Source organism: Sparus aurata, chromosome 15, assembly GCF_900880675.1.
Source record: "Sparus aurata chromosome 15, fSpaAur1.1, whole genome shotgun sequence".
In the NCBI taxonomy this organism is placed as follows: domain Eukaryota; kingdom Metazoa; phylum Chordata; class Actinopteri; order Spariformes; family Sparidae; genus Sparus; species Sparus aurata.
Window position 1 is genome coordinate 4,963,448 of NC_044201.1, and position 18,866 is coordinate 4,982,313.

Consider the following 18,866-nt stretch of genomic DNA (forward strand, 5'->3'; position numbering starts at 1 on the left):
GACTATATACATGACCTTGACAAAATAATAACAAAATGACATTTTTGGTAAATGATCATCAGTAATGTTGATATGACTACCAAGTGTGTAAAGACAAGGATTAGAACAAGTAGAACAGCCTGGTAAGTCAAAAAAAAAGTCTTTACTGTTATGCAGCCCTATATATCGTGATATGATTTATGTCATATCACAATATAATGATTTTAAAAATGTAAGACGATATATTGTGCCTTTCCATGATAACAATATAATAACAATATACTGCTATACCCAGTGATTCTGAAAACATGTGACATTTCAATTCCTGTCTCGCAAATAGGTTGCTAGCCTTTACATTTAGTTTTCATAATTTGATATAACAACCCAAATTCCCATGAATTGCTTGCCTGACAAACTAGATTGTCAACATGAATAATGTGTGTGTGTAGCCTTATCACTGAAGGTGGATTTGATTTAACCATAACTAACTTTCTAGGTCTGTTCAAATGGGAAAAGGGATGAAGAAAGGAGGGGAGAAGGAAAGGAGACAAGGAGGCCGCCACACAGTGTTGTGTCGCGGCCCGCTGTATTCCTTCGCCTGTGTTCACCTCCATTCACACAGTAAATAAAAGCATGGAGGCTCCGACTCTCGGGATCTAGCAGCGAGCAGCGGGGGGTAAAGACACTGCCGCATGCGCTCTCCCTTTCACCAAAACACACAGGAAGGAAGCAGGACAGCGTCGATCTCTTTGCCACCTGGACTGAAGTCATTTTACGTGGAAGAGAGGACTGAAGTCAGCGACAGGAGCGGGGCAGCCCGCCGTGCTGAGCATGAAGCGGGCGGCTGTAGTGGCCAGGCACAATGGCCTCGTCTCTCCGCTGGGGAACAACAACTCTGGGGCTTCGAGCATCGTCTCACCGCCCCACTCGAGAGCCACTAGTATCCCCGTTTGTACCGACAGCGGTGCCGGCGCTGGAATGGACGGCCTGCTGGATTTCTCCAAAGGCCCCACCGTCAAAACCGAGCTCGTCTGCAAATGGATTGACCGAACTTCTTCGAGACAGAGGCTTGGGCGGACGGCGACATCCGTCTGCGACCAAACTTTCAGCTCTATGCACGAGCTGGTGGACCACGTCACCACCGAGCATGTTGCAGCGGGGCTGGAGAGCCTCAGTCATGTCTGCATGTGGGACGAGTGTATGCGCGGCGGGAAGGCGTTCAAAGCCAAATACAAACTCATCAACCACATCCGCGTGCACACCGGGGAGAAGCCTTTTTCATGCGCATTTCCCAACTGCGGCAAGATGTTCGCACGCTCCGAGAACCTCAAGATCCACACGCGCACGCACACTGGTAGGGTTTCATGTTACTGTGAGCGCACGCGGAGCGCCGTGCTACTTGTGTCTTTTATAATCTTTACATCCGCGTCATCCGTCAAGACAGCCGCCTCCTGACGGACACGGGGAATAAAGGTGTTAATAGAGATTGATCCCAGTCTGCTAGGAATCCCCTCCATGTTTACATAGGTTCAGTTCAGTACCGATTCACATCCGCCCTTCGCTGCTCCCTTGTTTCCTTGAGGAATCACGGGGTTGAGGCTGCAGCTCAGGAGTCATGCAAGGTGACAGGAAGCAGCTGTATTGTGGGAAGGGGAAAAGGATGAGCACGGAATCCAAATGGTTAGATGTAGCCTACATACAGGAATTGGTGGGCAGAGACATGCACATGGCTTTAATTTGAATTCTGCCTAAAAATAGATTTTGCAGGAATTCTGTTGTTTTTCCCAGTTAACCAAAATCAGACAATCACGTAGGCATACTTTGCGGGGCTATTCTACCCAGCGCTGTGTTCTACTTAGACACTCTTATGGTTTGTATGCATAAATAATGGCTTAATGATGTTGATATTATGATATCAATATATAATGCGCTAATGCTTTACAGATGGATTATAAGTAGAGACTAATCCACAGTTTGGGTTATCAATATTGCAATATGGATATACGGTATTAGCCATATTATATTTACATAAACAGGGCGGGGCAATTTATACAATATATAGGTTACATCGTCTTAGATTTTGAATATTGTTATATCGTGATATGGTGTAGGTGTTGTTATTTTTCCTGATTTTCACGGCTGCATTACAGTTAAGTGATGTTCTAACACTCTTCATTACCCACTTTATATCTACATTACTGATGATTATTTATCATAAATCCCATTCCATTAGTATTTTGTGAAAGTACAATTAGCCATCCCTACATCTCTATTGTTGCAATGCCGATATCGAAGTATAGTCGATTTAATCAAAAACATTGCAATATTTTTTTTCATCTGTGAAGTGCTTTTAAGAAGATTTTATGATATCATGGTATATATCTTAAAGCGTATTGTAAGGTCATAACAGCCACACAGCACATATAATTAGCAATTTTGATTGATGATATATGCATAATGAAGGCACAAAATGTTACAGTTTAACAATAAACGTATCCAAAACAACATCCGAACACTAAAAGTAAGTAAACGTCATTGGGAAATCAAGCATTGTAAATAACCCCGATCATCTTCCTCTGCATTATGACCCGTGAAAAAAATTGTTCTCATACCAGCACATATCAGACAATATACCAATATACCTGTGATGGGCCAATAGATGGCAACAATATCAGCCCACCGACTCTAAATTGAGTCAACAGTAAGAGCAGCTTACCAGTAATCAACAACCCTAACCCTATCAACAACATTTAATTGATGTACAAATCTAAATACAAATAACGTACTCACTTGAATTCAGGGCTAACCTGTTAATCTGAATTGTACCAAAATCACGTTTTTATACCTTTTAATCACACAGAATTTTTTTAAACATAAATATTATAAATATATATAAATAAAATGTGTGAGAAACAGCAATATAATGAAATACTGTGGTGCTGCAGAAATGTCCTGGCCTACAAATCTTGTTTTCCAGATGGAAGAAACATGTTTGTTTGGTAGGGTTGGGTACCTATGTGAACCGATGGCTTTGTAAGTTTGGACATACTTATATATGCTGTTTTAGTAAACTAAACAGCATGTGGGTAAGATACTTAACACACAACCAGGGGATGACATCTGTCTTTCTCTCTAATTTGGTTGGAAACCTTAATAGTACTGAGTTCAGTACCAGCCCTATTGTTTGGTACTGACCACCGTCCTATAATAGTTTTTCCTGTGAAAACGAATATTGAATATTTTCCACACTGACCTGTCTGTAAATAAGAAGATGAGACAAATATGTACCCCAATCAAGTTGAAGACAGTTCACCCCCAAAATCAACATGTATCTCTTTCCTTACCTGTAGTGCTATTTATTCATCCAGATGGAGATATCGGCCGTAGAGATGTCTGGACTGATGGGTGAACTAACCGAAATAATGCTGTACAAATAAGCTGAGAAGAATGAGCTGTTAGTGTGTGTAACATTAGCTGACTGCTAGTTAGTAGCAATTCTTTCCAAAACCTATTTTCAGAAAAAACCCTTGTGTTTTAAAAAGTGACAATACATTTTGACAGTTGTTACAGTGGCATGTCTCATCATTGTCGACAAGCTCCCGCATAACAGTCTTAACATTTTCTATCATAATACATGTCAGTAGGAACGTTTATATTTTGTAAAGTTTCTGTCAGTTGGCCCGTTTCTTAATTCATAGAGAAAGCCAATGCTGCTACTACTACGACTACTACTACTACTTCACATTTTAGCTTAAAGCGTCAGATTGGATCTATGAAAGCACCCTATATTTGAACTTTATCTTGTTCTTCTTGTATTACAAGAACCACACATCATTTCCCATTCAAGTGTGTGCTCTTTTTTCAGTCAGGTTTACTACCAGTTTAAGACAAAAAGTAACTTTGCTGTCAGTATATTCACCTCTGACCACTTCGCCCTTCGATTAAGGTCTGAATTATATGAGTAAAATAAAAATCCATTGGTACAAAAGGAGCATTTACAAACAAAATCTCTAAAGAATCTTCGAGACTTATTTCTATCTTCTTCCAGAGCTCTTTTACCTGAATACAGCAACACATACAATATGTAAGGGTTCCTTGTGGCCCATTACATTCAAAACGCCATAGGTCAAATTAGATGTGTATGTGTAAATATTGGTGGAAAGAAAATTTGGTGTAGTGTCCCGCCAACTGTATCAATTGTTGGGCCTCATTATGGACTGTGATGATGGTGAATTTGATTTTTGTGTTGCAGGCGAGAAGCCATTCCAGTGTGAGTTCTGCGAGCGACGCTTTGCCAACAGCAGCGACCGGAAGAAGCATTCACAGGTCCACACAGCCTCCAAGCCCTACGACTGCAAGGCCATGGGCTGCACCAAATCCTACACCCACCCAAGCTCCCTACGCAAACACATGAAGGTTCACGTCAAGTCGTCACCTACCTCTGAACCCCAGGATGCGTACGACTCCATTGCTCATCAACTCCAACAACCTCATCAGGCTCTCATTGAGCCCCTAGACCTTAAAATAAACCGCCACTCTCCATCACCTGCCAACAAAATTGCTAATTTTCCTCATTTGTCCAGTCACGGGTTGGATATCAGCTCAGCAAGCGAAGTGGACCATAAGCTGCTGCTGCGGAGTTCGTCTCCGATGACGATGCCTCTGGATCTCTCTCTGTCAGGCCTGAAGAGTCAGCTGGCCCAGAAGCAGCAGAGTGGCAGGACCCCGCGGAGGAGCCAGCGCTCAGTCAACCCAGCCTTACCTCAGTTATCTAACATTAAGGAGTGGTATGTGTGTACCAGGACTACAGCACCACACTTTCCTCTACTCCACCCGGACCACATCAAATCAGAACCTAGTGATGATGAGGAGTACATCACGTAGGATGGAGGGTCTGGTGGATTTGGACCCAGGTCAGGCCAGAGGATGCTCTGTGGAATCATAGTTGCTGTATTTTTCCAGAACCACCAGTTGTATGGTTTGACATCAAGTGGCCCTTCTAAGATGGAGAAGGCTGTGATAAATGTGGAGGTTTAACTCCATCTCAAATACAAAAACGCAGCGTAGACATCGTCACTGTCTGTGGACCAAATGGGACGGCTTACATCTTCAGAAGGGACGAGGGGAACCATCAAATACGATTATCAAACGAAATGTTTGACCGAAAACTGCAAGTTATCTAAACAGTGTTAGATACCTAACTTGAACTAACAAAGGGAAAATGTTGTACAAATGGACCAGGGAATGTTGGAGACGGCTCTGCCTGCTATTGAAGAGTATGAAGATGGTGTGTGTACATGATGACCTTCTAGGGAGACACATTATTGACCCATTTATCTAAAAAGCTCCACCTAGACAAAGCTATTTCAAGGGCTAAACTGATAGAAAGTGTTTAATGATGACCTGAGCTTACCATAGCACTGTACATCTGGTAACATGGCAGGTCCAAAACAGCAGGCATATAGGGTGGAGGTAATTGTGGGCCCATTGAGGAGCAATTCAAACAGAATCTAAAAATCGGTCATTATCTCCTCACCCTCGTTCAGATGGAAAGTTGGGTGAAGTTTTGTAGACCACAAAACATTTCTGGAGCTTCACAGCGGAAACAGTGTTGCGGCATTCTCCTAAATAACTGAAGTAGAAGATGGGGACATAAACATGGAACAACAACTATGGAAAAAAACATAAAATGACTCCATACAGCTCATCTGGGGTCATCCATGTCTTCAGAAGCTCCCACGATCCCAAGTTAATTTGAAAATATTTTATTTACACTGTATTTTGAGCTGGAACTTTACTGTTGCTGCCAAGCTCAAAAGCGTTAGCATGCACTCTGTCTGAAGTGGGTGCTTGAGCTCAACCATGTGTTGAGGGTGTAAATAACATCTTTTTAAGAAAAATAAAATGTATTTGGGGACTTTTATTACAACAGAAGAGCTGTATGGAGTCTATTTCACCTGACTTTCCATCAGCATGGAGATGAGAAGATCAACAATGAATTTTCATTTTTGGGTGAAATTATCCTTTAAGGCCTCAGTATGCTTTAAACGAAATAGTTTATACAATGTCTGCAAGCTATAAAAGTAGTTGAAAGCAGCCGATTCTGCTGTGAGAAAGGTGTTTTCAGATGCTGCCAGGCGGTTCGATAAGCACTTCGTTTGAAGCAAACTGAGGCCTTTACTAACAAACCATTAGTAGTAACTTGTTCAATAGTGTTCCATCCCAGTCTCACCCAACACAGCAGGCAGCAGTGAAGCTGCGGTGTGGAGACAGTGGGACTGCTCTTGTTTTGTACTCATCATCAAGCATCTCCCTCGCCTCATTGACTCTGTGGACCTTAATCATCTGCATATGTTTACATTTCATTTACAATTTAGTTATGACCCAAGGTTCCAAAATGATTATATATGTCAAACCCATATCCCTTTAACATGAAAATGTGTATTAAATGAAGACGTCTAGTATTGTTTTTCCCTTTGATCAAATGGTGCAGCCATGAAAAGTGGCATCTTGGATTTATTTTGTCAGTGTGTCGCTTAAGCGAGAAAACAAGCAGAATGTTTGTGTGAGATTTAGGTACAACTGGAAGAAATCAGTTTGAAGTTACTGCATTGAGAAGACTTAAAATGGTAAATAAGTGACTTTTACCAGTGCACACTATCCATCCACTCACAGGTCATTTTCGAGATGGATTTGAACCTGGGCAGTAAGAAACCTAACAGAAGAAGATTGTTTATAAATGTACAATGACACAGGGCTTAAGTGCTATTTTAAAGGAAGATTGTGGTGCAGTACAAGCCAGGGGCCAGATGTATAAATGCACAAAAAAAAGCGTAGGTACGCCTTTTCCCAAACATAAACTGGTATTTATAACAGAAGAATGTGCGGTGAGAATGTGCGTACCTCAGCATACTTTAGACCAGGCATACACATGGGTTTTAAGAGATGGCTGCAGGTGAAATGATGAAATATAAAGTTAGAGATGTAACCTAGAGTGAAACACTGTGTTTAGATTGTTTGCCATCTTCACCGATCGTGTCATAATTTTGCAGTCACACTTAGTTCTGTTAAATGTTACCCCCCGCGAGGGCTTTCAGTCGGTTTCTTTGACGGTGCTGCTGTCGCTGAGACAACCAGGTAATCTATGTTTCCCTAAATGTAACAACACAGAGTTTATTCATTCATTAATCTAAAATGGAGATGTAAAGGCAGATGGAACTGGTACTAGGCTGCCAGCCTGACTGGATCACCAGGCAGCCTTCATTTTCTGGGGAGATTTCATGGTAGACAAAACTGCACAGTGAAAGTGAAGTCTAGTGAACTAATCTAAATGCTGATTGTGTCATTATTCTACAGCCATTCAACTGTGCCATTAATACTTACTTTGTAATAAGTCAAAGCAAAAAAACTTCTTTATTGCTAATTTAAATAATACATCATTTAGGAAATTTCATTGAATCCAGAATCATAAAGCACTTTCATTTTATCAGCATGAGCTCAAAAGATTGATCATTGATCATCCTTCTGACGTTTGATAATTATGACTGAAATGTTACAACACTGATGGAGTGCGGGTACATGTAATGAATTAGTGGTATTGGTGCTCTGAATAGCCGCTGCCCTCCGTAACGTCACAGGCGATGTCAGCTGTTCTGAAGCTGTCGGAGAACCTCACCGATGAAACAGAGTCAGTTAAACTGTACTGTCTTCTGTCTTTTTTGCCTTCCAGTTGACAAGTCTAATGAGTGGTGGAGCTTAAACACTGTAAACATATCTAGGTGTGTTTCTACATCCAGTTACTGATACTTGTTGGAGTGGAAATGAAGCTCCTGCCTGTTTCCACAATGATTAAGATTTATAAAACAGAGTGATTAGAGATGTTCCAATAACATTTACTGATACCGATTACTGAATCAACGGATGAAGAGTAGTGTTTCGTTACCAGTGTGTTTCACAATATATATTATTACTATTATTTCAGTCGGCTTTGTGCTAACCCTATATGGGTTTTCGTAAAGGACGTATTTATGGTTACACAGGTTGCTTGCTATTCATGGATGCCTTGTGCTGTAAAAAATCTATCAAGTTGTCTACAGGTGTGTGCGACTTTGCTGTGAAGTGTCAGGGCCCCATTTCCAATAAATACAGTTCTGTGGTATCAGAATAATACGTGTGTATTCTCCAATCAGGATTCGAGATTTTGAGGCGGTATCACAGACATTTTTTATATCTGTATTGTTAACGGAACAACCCTAAGAATCATAACCTGACGTGCCAGACATCACATGATCATGTGATCTTGCAAGTCCGGCTTTACTTCCAGACTGAATACATAATACTAAAATAATTCCAAGGTCCCTTATTGTTTCAAGGGAAATACCTATTTCACTCAACTTGGGTTGCAGTTTTATCCATCGTTGTTATTAGCAATGATATTGCCCTTACCAAGTGAATAGCTTGAGAACATGCTGATTGAAAGGGTTTTTAACAAACCCACATGTTAAACCACGCATAGTTGGATTGTGTATGTATGTATGTATGTATGTATGTATTGTTTTCATCAGCTTCATAAAGCCACACCTATTTATAGCTTCTGTACCACTAATTCACATGTACCTGTAAACCATCTCAGTTTTCATTATAAAGCGTAACCCTAACCCTAAGGATCAGTGATTAATTTATGGAGCTCATGTTGAAATAGGCGTAACAAATGTATTAATTTAAGACTAATGAAAAGTCGTTCTACTTTCACATCCTTGTATTTATTCTGTAAAAATGGATAGTTCACTCAGAAAATGGAAATAAAGTCATAATCTCCTCACCCCCATGCCGACAGATGGTCAGGTGAAGTTTGTAGTCCACAGAAATGTTTTGGAGCCTCATGGCAAACAACAACAAATAAAAAGGGGTTTTGAAAATGTGAAGAAAACGCAACTTAAAATGACTCCATAAAGCTTGTCTGGTGTGATCCATGTCTCCAGTAGACCGGAGATACCACAATTTTTACAGTCTTCACTGTAGCTGCTATTCTAAAAGCGTGCCTAAAGGCACACCCCATCTGAAATGGCTGCACAAGCTTGACCGCTTGTCAGTTTTTTAAAAATGTTCTAAAACAAGTCTACAGTTGTTCAAGAGAATGCTGCAAAGTCATTTTGCTGGAAATCTCTGGAAATGTTTTTTTCGGACTAGGAACACACATAATGATTTTCAGGTCAATTAATCCATTAATCTGTGGGTTGGGGTTATAATGGGTGTTGAGAGGAGGCCGTTTGCAATACGCAAGAAAATCTCTCTCTTCTCACTGGCTAATGATGGCAAGTATGGAAGCACTGCCCAATTCATCACTCATAAGTACTTTAAGATTACATTTATAAATAAATGGCATTTATAAATTGCAAAAAGAACAACACATGCACACACTATAAGGTTACGGCTCTCGTGAGGCACCAGGTGTATGAATGCAAATACATAATTTCCAACACAAAAATTGCTATTTATAATAGAAAATGTGCATACCTTAGCATACTTCAGAAAAACAGGCGTGCGCATGGTTTCAGCAGAGATTGTTCTAGATGATATGCTAAGGCGGACATAAAATATAGACCTAACCTTATAGTTAAACATTTTTTGTAGGTTGTTTGGCAGTTCCACTGACTGTGTTGTTCAGTTTGCAGTCTATTGTGCATTTTGTATAATGTTTCTCAATAATGTATTTAAAAACTTTGTTTCAGTTATTCATGAGTGATGAATTTTATCATTTTTTTTTTACATTAGAGCTATTGTTATTCATTAAGTCTTTTTATTTCATCCTGAACTGTGAGGCACTTTGAAAGTTTGTTTCAGTATGAGCGATGTAGATGACTCATTGATCATCTTCCTGATGTCTCACAATGATGACTGAGATGGTTTAACAGGTACATGTGATGTATTAATAGTACAGCCACGGCTGTGAGTAATGGTGTGGCAGAGTGACAGCTGAATGGGTGGATAATCACTGTCTGCTCAGATTGTTCCCAATAGGGTCATTCTGTGCCGACTCGACTGGGCTCTCCCACTTCATGTCATGGATTTTCATTTAAAAAAAAAAGAAAAAAAGAAAAAAAAGAAATCATGTTGAAACTTCTGTGTATTTCACAGGACTATGAAAATCCTATAGCTGTACTCCAAATACTTGTTAAGTTATGAATCCTTGGAGTTTGGCCCCCTGAGTTAAATGTCAGCATTTTAGTGATTCCTTGTGTGTGTATTCTAAACCTCATCAATTGCTTATTTTTCAGTGGACCTGGTTGAAATTTGTCAGGAACATCTAAGACACCCTAAGAAAACTTGGCAACAGTCACTTATTTTTTTTTAACAAAATGAACAGTCTGTCATTTAAAAAAATGTGTATCTCCACTAGTTTTCTCTTTCTTGAAGCCAATTTTGGTTCTGTGTAGTATATAACTCTGTCACATCTGCAGTTATTTGTGTTGATATTGAGTGCCACAGATATTGCTAAATTTAGCAGCTAAAAAAGAAAGAAAACAAAAACACTTTTTGGGCTGTTTTGACTGTAGATTTTTCCCAGAATTATTATGAATTGATTATGAATCAGTTAATAAATGGACATTTTAAGGAGGTGATATTTGAAGCTTGAAGTTAGAAAACCCTTGCTGCATAAGTTGCACAAAAAGGTGCTCCATCTGTGCATTTTTATGATGCCCCACTCCAGGGTGTTGTGGTATTTTTATGATCTTTTCTGAAAATGTTTTGTAATTTTTTGACAAATAACTTAATTCTGTGCTTAAACTTAGAGAGGAGAAAAAAAGTGAATTGAACACAGTGGGACTTTTATGTCATCCACCAAGCTGTGCATGGTGGATGACATGGCTCCTTTGACAGCGTCTGCTTGAAGTTGTGAAATAATATATGTGTATTGAGCTAAGGAACTAAAATGTATATTTTGTCTAGACACACTGAACACGATGACATCACCTATATGCAACAAACCAAACCATTACAAGATGTAACTTGCACTTTTCCACAACGCAAGAAGAACAGGCTCAGTAGGCATCAGACAGATAGAAAATCTGGAAATCAACACAGTAAATATATCTACAGATGAAATTAAACCACTGAATGAAACATTACAGTCAGAGAAAAGTGTGAAAAAATAGGTAGTTCATAAACAATGAATTGAATTTATAAATATTTATGCAAATAGTATCAACACTTTCACATACTAGAGTTTCAAGGAAATCAACAGTCAGAATAGCCCCAGAAGTGGCTTTTTCAGCTCTGAGGCTTATTTAGTAAGATCTGTGACACTACAGGACCAAATAACTAGAAGATGTGATAGAACAACATACATACTACACAGAAGCAAAAAGTGGTTGCAAGAAAGAGAAAACTAGTGGCTCTGGTTATACATATATATATATATATATATATATATATATATATGTATATATATATATATATATATATATATATATATATATATATATATATATATATATATAGATATATATATATATATATATAGATATATATCTATATATCTATATATCTATATATCTATATACAATACAATGACTTCAATATATACAATGACTTCCTGTTATTAATTGAATTACTGTAACCATCAGCAACAGCTCTTTGAATGAATAAATGAATGTTGGCAAGTTTTTGCTAGGGACAAATTTCAACTCCAAGCCATAGGTGAGGCTGAGAATGCACATGCAAGGAATCAAAAAATGCTGATGCTGCATGATCTTTCTTTTTCTTTTCTTTTTTTGCTGAAAATGAAAATCCATGACATAAACTGGGAAAGTTCCTGGATTTTGGGTGAATTTGCATGGAACCCAACAGGCTGATGTTAAGTCGGCACAGACTGACATTTTTCAGGGCTGATCATCAGTGTGAATTTCCCAACCCAGGACTAACCAAACCTGATGGTCCATGTCTATATGTTTAAGCAAGAATAAGGCAGCCTGTCGCATAAATACCCCCAAAGTGTTTCCATTAGTCCAGACTTTTATGAAGAGTATGATGAATTTCGGTGTCAGACTTACAGTGTGAAGGTCTCAAACTAATCAAGAGAGTTACAAACAAACTGAAGCACGTAGTATTTAGGTTAACAGGTATATTTATATGTTGTTGTTTTTTTAATTATTAGGATTAAAAACACTTTGTAGCCCACAGCGATGGTTGGAGACGCTAGCAGGTTTCTGATGGATGGTTTTCTAATGGTGAGTTTCCATGCAGGTCCGCAGGTTTACAACATGAGTCATGTGCAGTCTTCACAGAGCAATACAAAAAAATCTATAATGAATTTCTCATTGAATTGTTTTTCTCGTGCACAAGAAAATTTAATTTGTTAAATAAACCATTTCAATCTTAACAATTTATTATTATTATCCTTTTGTTAAGCACACATCAATATGTAGCTGATGACATCCACTGACAGCTTCTTCAGCACTTTATCAATACGCTAACTCTTGTGTGAATGTAAATGAATGAATGAATTTTTTAAATATAAATGTTACAAATAAATACACTGAAAAAACTCATTCATAACTTGACTTTAGAGGGGCACTATGTAGTTTTTGAAATTAATACTCAGAATTTTGATATTTCCAATGAGGTAATATTACAAACTTAGAAATATTGATCTTTTCCATAATTGAATAAACAAGCTGTTCTCATAAGAAAGGCCAGAAAGGTGGCAGGGTCCAGCAAATGTAAACAAAGTAAGGGCCACGTGTCCACATAGCGTTTTTTCCTTCCGCACTGGCTGTGCACTCGAGAGCGCTTGGATGAAGCGTTTGTGTGTCGCGGGAAAAAAGGCTGCAGGTGTGTCATGTCTCTGTGACAGCAATATCTTGACAACCGCTGCTTTATGACCGACACTGCCCCTCTGTGGTGTTCTACTGTATTTGTTTGTTATTCATTTACTTTTTTATTTTCACTGACATGAGAGCAAGGAGGAAGTGGGTGCATGACATGATCCTTAGGAGACAAAGACATGGTGAACATTTTTGCCTAGCACGTGAATAAAAAACCAAAGAGTGACAGTGACATCACCAGCATGTTTCTTTGTTTAGGTATTAAAAAAAATCTGTCAATGTTTCTTCTCCAGATAAAATTTTCTTCACCAAAACTACATAGTGCTCCTTTAAATCTTTTTTACATTCAATGTAAAAAAACTAATTTATTGCAAAGTTGTCAATATTAATAAATGAAATAACTATGTGCGATAATGGGAACTGCTACATAAATATGTGTTTTTAAGTGTTTATAATAATATTGTTATACATAAAAGTGATGTATTTCAAATTGTAATAAATATACATCTACCTAATTTATACCCATTGGCGCAACATGAAAGAAAGACTATGTGAGCCTTTACATTCAACCTATGTAACACAATTGTTTTATATAGTGTAGACGCAAAAACAGCTGTCACATTAAAACAAGTGGATGGTGAAGAAAGTTAAACATCAGTACATCAGGCTGTATTTACAGAACCTGTACCAACACCACATTTGTTTAATTGAATTAGATTTGACATTTATGAACCTTACTGGAAATGCACAGAGGTGGTTATGATGTGAGGTGAGGCTGTTTGTCTGTTTGTGAAACTGCCAAGATGTTTAATCTGCGGGCTTCAAACAAAAGCATTTCTCCTCTGCAAATGTATCATTTCAGACTTTCCTTGTAGCTTTTTCTTGGTATTTACTGGATATTTTTTTTTACTTCTCCAGGACTCTAAAAATCAACTACTGGCTTCAGATCATTGACATATAAGAGTTTGCAAAGATACAGCTCATGTTTAATCTGCTCACAACACTGCCATGCATTACAATGCTTATTAACACACAATTCATGGGACTTAATGTCACAGCACAAGGGATTTACATTATCTGTACATAAATGATAAAGGTAGTCAAGTATGTCGTTCATCGATCACCTCATAGAACATAAAACATAAAACACTTTGCATCAGACTCATCTGTCATATGTTACTAATAGTCATCATTATTTCTGCTTCCTCGTTATATGACATTTAAATGATTCAGTGTCGGCTACTCAGATACACTGCACACATTTCATCAAACAATGTCCAATGAGCAATGAATCTGACCTGAACAGTCTCACCTTTTCACAGGTAGGAACAACATAACAAAAACCCAAATCTATGAATGCGCAAGGCAGTTTTTTATAAAGGCGAGCTGTCTCTGTTTCCAGCCGTCGACCCCCTTGTTCAATATTTTGTTTTTCTTGTTTTATTTATTTTTTTATTTATCCAACATTACGGCTCAAAGTTTTTAACAATGGTGCAAAGGAACAGGCACGTGCAAAAGGGTGCAAATGATGCATACATTTGTGATATAGTTAACAGAGATAAGTTAACAGAGATAAGAGAAGCGATTAAAGCATTAAAAGGTCGATCATTTGCTAACTGGCTGACTATTATTGGCTTCCTAAGCACTTGCTTTTTAATAAACGTAGCCAATGTTTTAGAGGCTATTATAAAGAGAAATGACGAAATGGGACAGTCTTGTTTAACTCCGTGTTTTATAATAAACCGGTTGGAGGGAATTGCTTATTTCCTCAGCAATCAGGACTGGATCGATACTAACTTGGGGGTTGAATTAATAAGACTTTGATTGAGTTTCTTCCCTGTCTTCATTTCTATAATTGATTAAAATATGATGTACTCCTCTTTCCCTCCTCTATCCATTTTCCCCTTGATCTTATGTATGCCCCTTTATCTTTCTTTGGATGGATTTCATAAAATTAAGTTTGCAGAATTTCTGGTTTTGTTTATCATCGTCAGTCACTGATGTCTTATTGCAGCAGCTGTTTATCTCTGTAATGGTGTTCATCTCTGGTAATTTGTTACTTTAGCAGAGTCTCTCAAAGTTGAATTAAGTAGTCTCCAAATTTGAAATTTATGATTTCCCATTTAGAAGTAACAGAATTGTCTCATCAGATAAAATGGCTTTTATGTGTTCATGAAAACAGTTTAATTTCCAGAATCCTTATTTACTGGAACAACCACCAGGGGGTGTAAAGGAGGGGTTAATAACAGAACGATCTGTGAGAGGTACAACAGTAAGAAATATCATTTTACATTGGGAAGGAAATTAACTTGAATGAAGTCTATTTTGGATTTGGTTGTATCGTGTGGTTTGAACCAAGAATATTTCCCGATATCTGACGCCATGGATCTAACAGGTTGAGACCAGATCGTACAGATTTTGGAGGATTTCTTTTAAATCCTATAATGATGTAAGCAGCTAGATAAGTAAGTTTAGGGGTTTTAATGACATTGGAGACATCTAAGGTCAATTGTCTGTTTGAGTTGAGTTGTTAAATCCATAAATATGTATCAGAAAATAGAATTGTTCATCAATTTCCAGGACACAAATTTAACATTGTCCATTATTCTAGACATTATCAGTTTGCCAGGAGAGTTACAAAACAAAATAGCCAAGCCTGCTGATCTAGTAGAGCTATGGTGAAAAATGTTTGGTTGGTTTACCCGGAATTTCTCATCCTCTAATTTTGAATGTTTCTTGCAAAAGCTATAATTTGCTTTTTTGCCTTTACAAAATATAAATATTGAATTTTCTCTTAGTGTTCCTTCTTCAGCCCCTACCGTTAAGTGGAATACGAGAAAAGAACATTTTGATCTTGAAAGCCCAACCAGTTGAACTAGACAAGATGTAGAAGAGAGCTTTAAAGATAATGTCCCATCTATATCATAAATATTTTATTAAACTACCCAACCTGTTTTGGGACAGTATATAGTATAGTATAGTATACCTGGGTGTGTTCAGATGTGTTCCCCGAGTGAACTTGATTATAACATACCTTGTTTTGTTTTCCTCGCACCTTCCTAGCTGGTGAACAGAGTCCATCTGGTCAATGTTCAGCCCATCATCCCGTTTGATGTGGGAGCACAAGCTGGCCAACATGCAGAAAGTAATCTTTTTCCGAAATCAATTTGGGATCTCGGGGCTTCCAAAGACTTGGATTATGCCAAAGGAGTGTGTTTTTTGAATGTGAAGTGATACATGATATCCTTATCCCTTAAAATCTGACTAACTAAAAAAAGGTTTGTATATTCTTTCTTAATTCCTGCTCCCATTTTTTCAGTAATTGCTGATTAATGAACCAGTATCCCACCTGATACTAGTTATTATGATTCATTAATTACAACTCTAGTATCTTTAATTTAAGTACAGGAATCATCTGGTCTATTTTACTGGAGTCAATCACAAACCCTTTGTGCTTGCAATAGTGGGATTTATAGTAAAGGTCATTTCCTGTGCTCGGTTGTAAAGATTTTTACGACTTGTCAGAACCTAGAAATGTCTCTGTAGGGCCGCCAGGCGATCATGCTTTGCAAAAGAAAGAAAGAGTTTCTTTCAAATAAAACAGATACATATTAATAAAGATGAATAACACGGATCAATTGTTGATCCCTGAAGGAGTTGCATGTCAATTGAGACTGATAAAGATGTAAAGTGAATGCTCTGTCACACTAAACAGAAGAAAATGTACTCAGTGGCTGTTCAAGATATGCCAACTCAGATATCATATCTCTTCAGGAGCAGCGTGAAAGAAAATCCGGATTAGTGCATGTGTCTTTGCTCAGGATCCACCAATGCCCTTTGCTATTCAATATAATCACTTACCAACAATGGGACTGTGCCATGATTTGATCATGTGTGTTATCCAAATGAATGATCTGAAGCATACTGTAATGAGTCATTGAAGGTTATGTGATATTTTGAACAGCATCACTGCGCAACCAATGAAAATACACTGTTCCCTCCCTATTTGTCCTCCTGAACTTTCTTAAAGCCCTCACAGTCAAAATACCTTCATGTGAGGTTTCTGATCTGAAGATGTAATGAGCAAAATAATCTGAAAATTGAGACTGTAGCTGGGCTGTCAGCAATCCACCCGCCGCCCTTCAGTGTACCATTTGAGTTATTTTTTCGAATCATAGTTTAGTTTGTCAATTTTAAACTGTTTGGTGTGCTCAACTCTCGCCAATAGATGGCTTCAGAAAAGTGGGAGTGGCTCGAGCGCTTCCAACGCTGCATATTTTGCGTAGTTGTCACCGTGCTGCATTCAGGTGCCCCTCCTCTGCTTGGATTTCTTGACAATCTTTATTATCGCGAATGTTTTGCTATATGAAACACATAAATATACTATGGGATGTTTACGATCATATCGGCGTTGTTGTAATTGAAAATGTATTGAGTTTATGCCACCCATCGCATGTTATTCCGTTTTGTATCGTTCTTGGGTGGAATATTTTGGATGGCACTTGAAGAAAGCACGAGTGACGATAGGAAGGAAACTCCCCGCTTCGCTAGTCACAAACCGCCTACCCATGAAAACACCGGACGGGCACAGAGGAATCCGTTCCACATTGCGGTGAAAGCCACTACGATTTGTAGAGAAGTCCTCCAACATTTCGACAGCAAAGGTAATTACACAACATACACGTCTACTGCTATTTGGACAATGGCAGACGTAGCTAAGTTAGCCGCAGAGTCCTGATGGATTGGTTTGTTAATACTGTGGCTCCAAGTCGGGAAATGTAACTGTTACCATAAGTTAACGTGTAATGCAGTAATACAAACACAGTTGAACACCGTTGTGTTTTATTAACACACGTCGTTAAGGTTATACTGGTTGACAGACTTTTTTTTTTCTTATTGTGGTCTTATTTGTTAGCAAAGGTAACGTTAACGTTAGCTAACAAAAGCTGCTCACTGGCCTTGTGTTGAAAATTTTTATCAGCTGACGACAAAACATTATCTCCGTATCGTTAATCCCGTCCAACATGATTGGAAGGAAAGCTAACCTTATTTAGTGTTGTGTGAATTTAAACCGGAGCAGAATATCCAGTTGGTAAATATGCATGTTAGCAACACATAGACATATTTTCCAGACGCGTTAACGTTAACCACAAACATTTAACGTTAGCTAACCGTTACCCAAAACCGCGCTACGAATGCACGACCCCAGTGTATGTGGCTGGCTTTTAGCTACGGAGCTAGCTAGCTAAAATACTGAAGACGCCAGCTTGCTCATCTATTTTTAGGTGGTCAGACCATAAGCTCTTAAACCACGCTATAGAGTGCTGCCGAGGCCTCACAGTGAATTAAAGCTGTGTTTTTAGCACGTTAAACCACCTGTGTCAGCCATTGTGTGGATGTAACGCTATTTCACAGGTGTGCCTACTAACGTTACAGCAGCAGTAAATCGCCGATTATATTCTCAGCGGATCCCTCTCTCTCACTCTCTGTGTAAACATTAGCCGAGAGCTCAAATGGTAGTCAAACATTTGTTTATCTGTTTAGCTCCCTTGGCATGGTGACATTTGAAGTCTGTTTTGCCTCGTGTATTCGCTTCACAAGAGGGCGGAACGGGTGGCCTGATATAGCCCGGTTTTCCATGAAGTCTTTACGCTCCTTCACCTTTTGGGAAGGAGGGGGCACATGTGATCACATATGTGTTTGCACAGTTGTGTCGTTGTGGAAAGATGGAGACACATCTGCCCTGTTACCAGGACATGCTGTGCAAAAAACTCACCACAGAGACAGATGAGCCAACAGACACAGTGATGAAATAAACAGGGAGATATCTGTGCAGCGGAACTGGTGAGAAAGCAGATTTTCACAGACCCAAACAGTGTGACTGCAGTGACTGTCAAGGGGGCAAAGACGTTAAAGTGAGTCAATGGGGTTTATTGTTGGCACACTGCATCCAGTCCAGTTGCAGGGCATGCCCCATTGCCAAAGCAAAGCATGTCAGACTATCATCAACTGGAAACAATGACTTTTCTGTAGGCACAGCCATGATTCAGGCTGAGAAGT

At 38.7% G+C, this 18,866-nt stretch overlaps 2 protein-coding genes across 2 annotated transcripts in view; both read left to right on the top strand.

Annotated features, from left to right (window-relative positions):
* The first annotated feature begins 543 nt into the window (after positions 1-543).
* LOC115596481 (zinc finger protein ZIC 5-like) lies at positions 544-9,713 on the top strand. Its single transcript, XM_030441633.1, has 2 exons — positions 544-1,333; positions 4,232-9,713. The coding sequence occupies exons 1-2, from the start codon at positions 811-813 to the stop codon at positions 4,861-4,863; spliced, it is 1,155 nt and encodes a 384-aa protein (XP_030297493.1). The 5' UTR covers positions 544-810; the 3' UTR covers positions 4,864-9,713.
* Positions 9,714-17,159: 7,446 nt separating this feature from the next.
* The window catches only part of LOC115596858 (phosphatidylcholine:ceramide cholinephosphotransferase 1), a 29,761-nt gene continuing 28,054 nt past the window's right edge, over positions 17,160-18,866 (top strand). Inside the window, exon 1 of the mRNA XM_030442285.1 lies at positions 17,160-17,470. The gene's annotated coding sequence lies outside the window, so the exon portion shown is untranslated. The remainder of the gene's footprint in view (positions 17,471-18,866) is intronic.

Excerpts from the sequence above, each read along its gene's own strand:
- LOC115596481 (XM_030441633.1), top strand. The coding sequence starts at position 811 with ATGAAGCGGGCGGCTGTAGTGGCCAGGCACAATGGCCTCGTCTCTCCG. Across the intron at positions 1,334-4,231 it reads CCACACGCGCACGCACACTG|GCGAGAAGCCATTCCAGTGT; the intron begins GTAGGGTTTCAT and ends TTTGTGTTGCAG.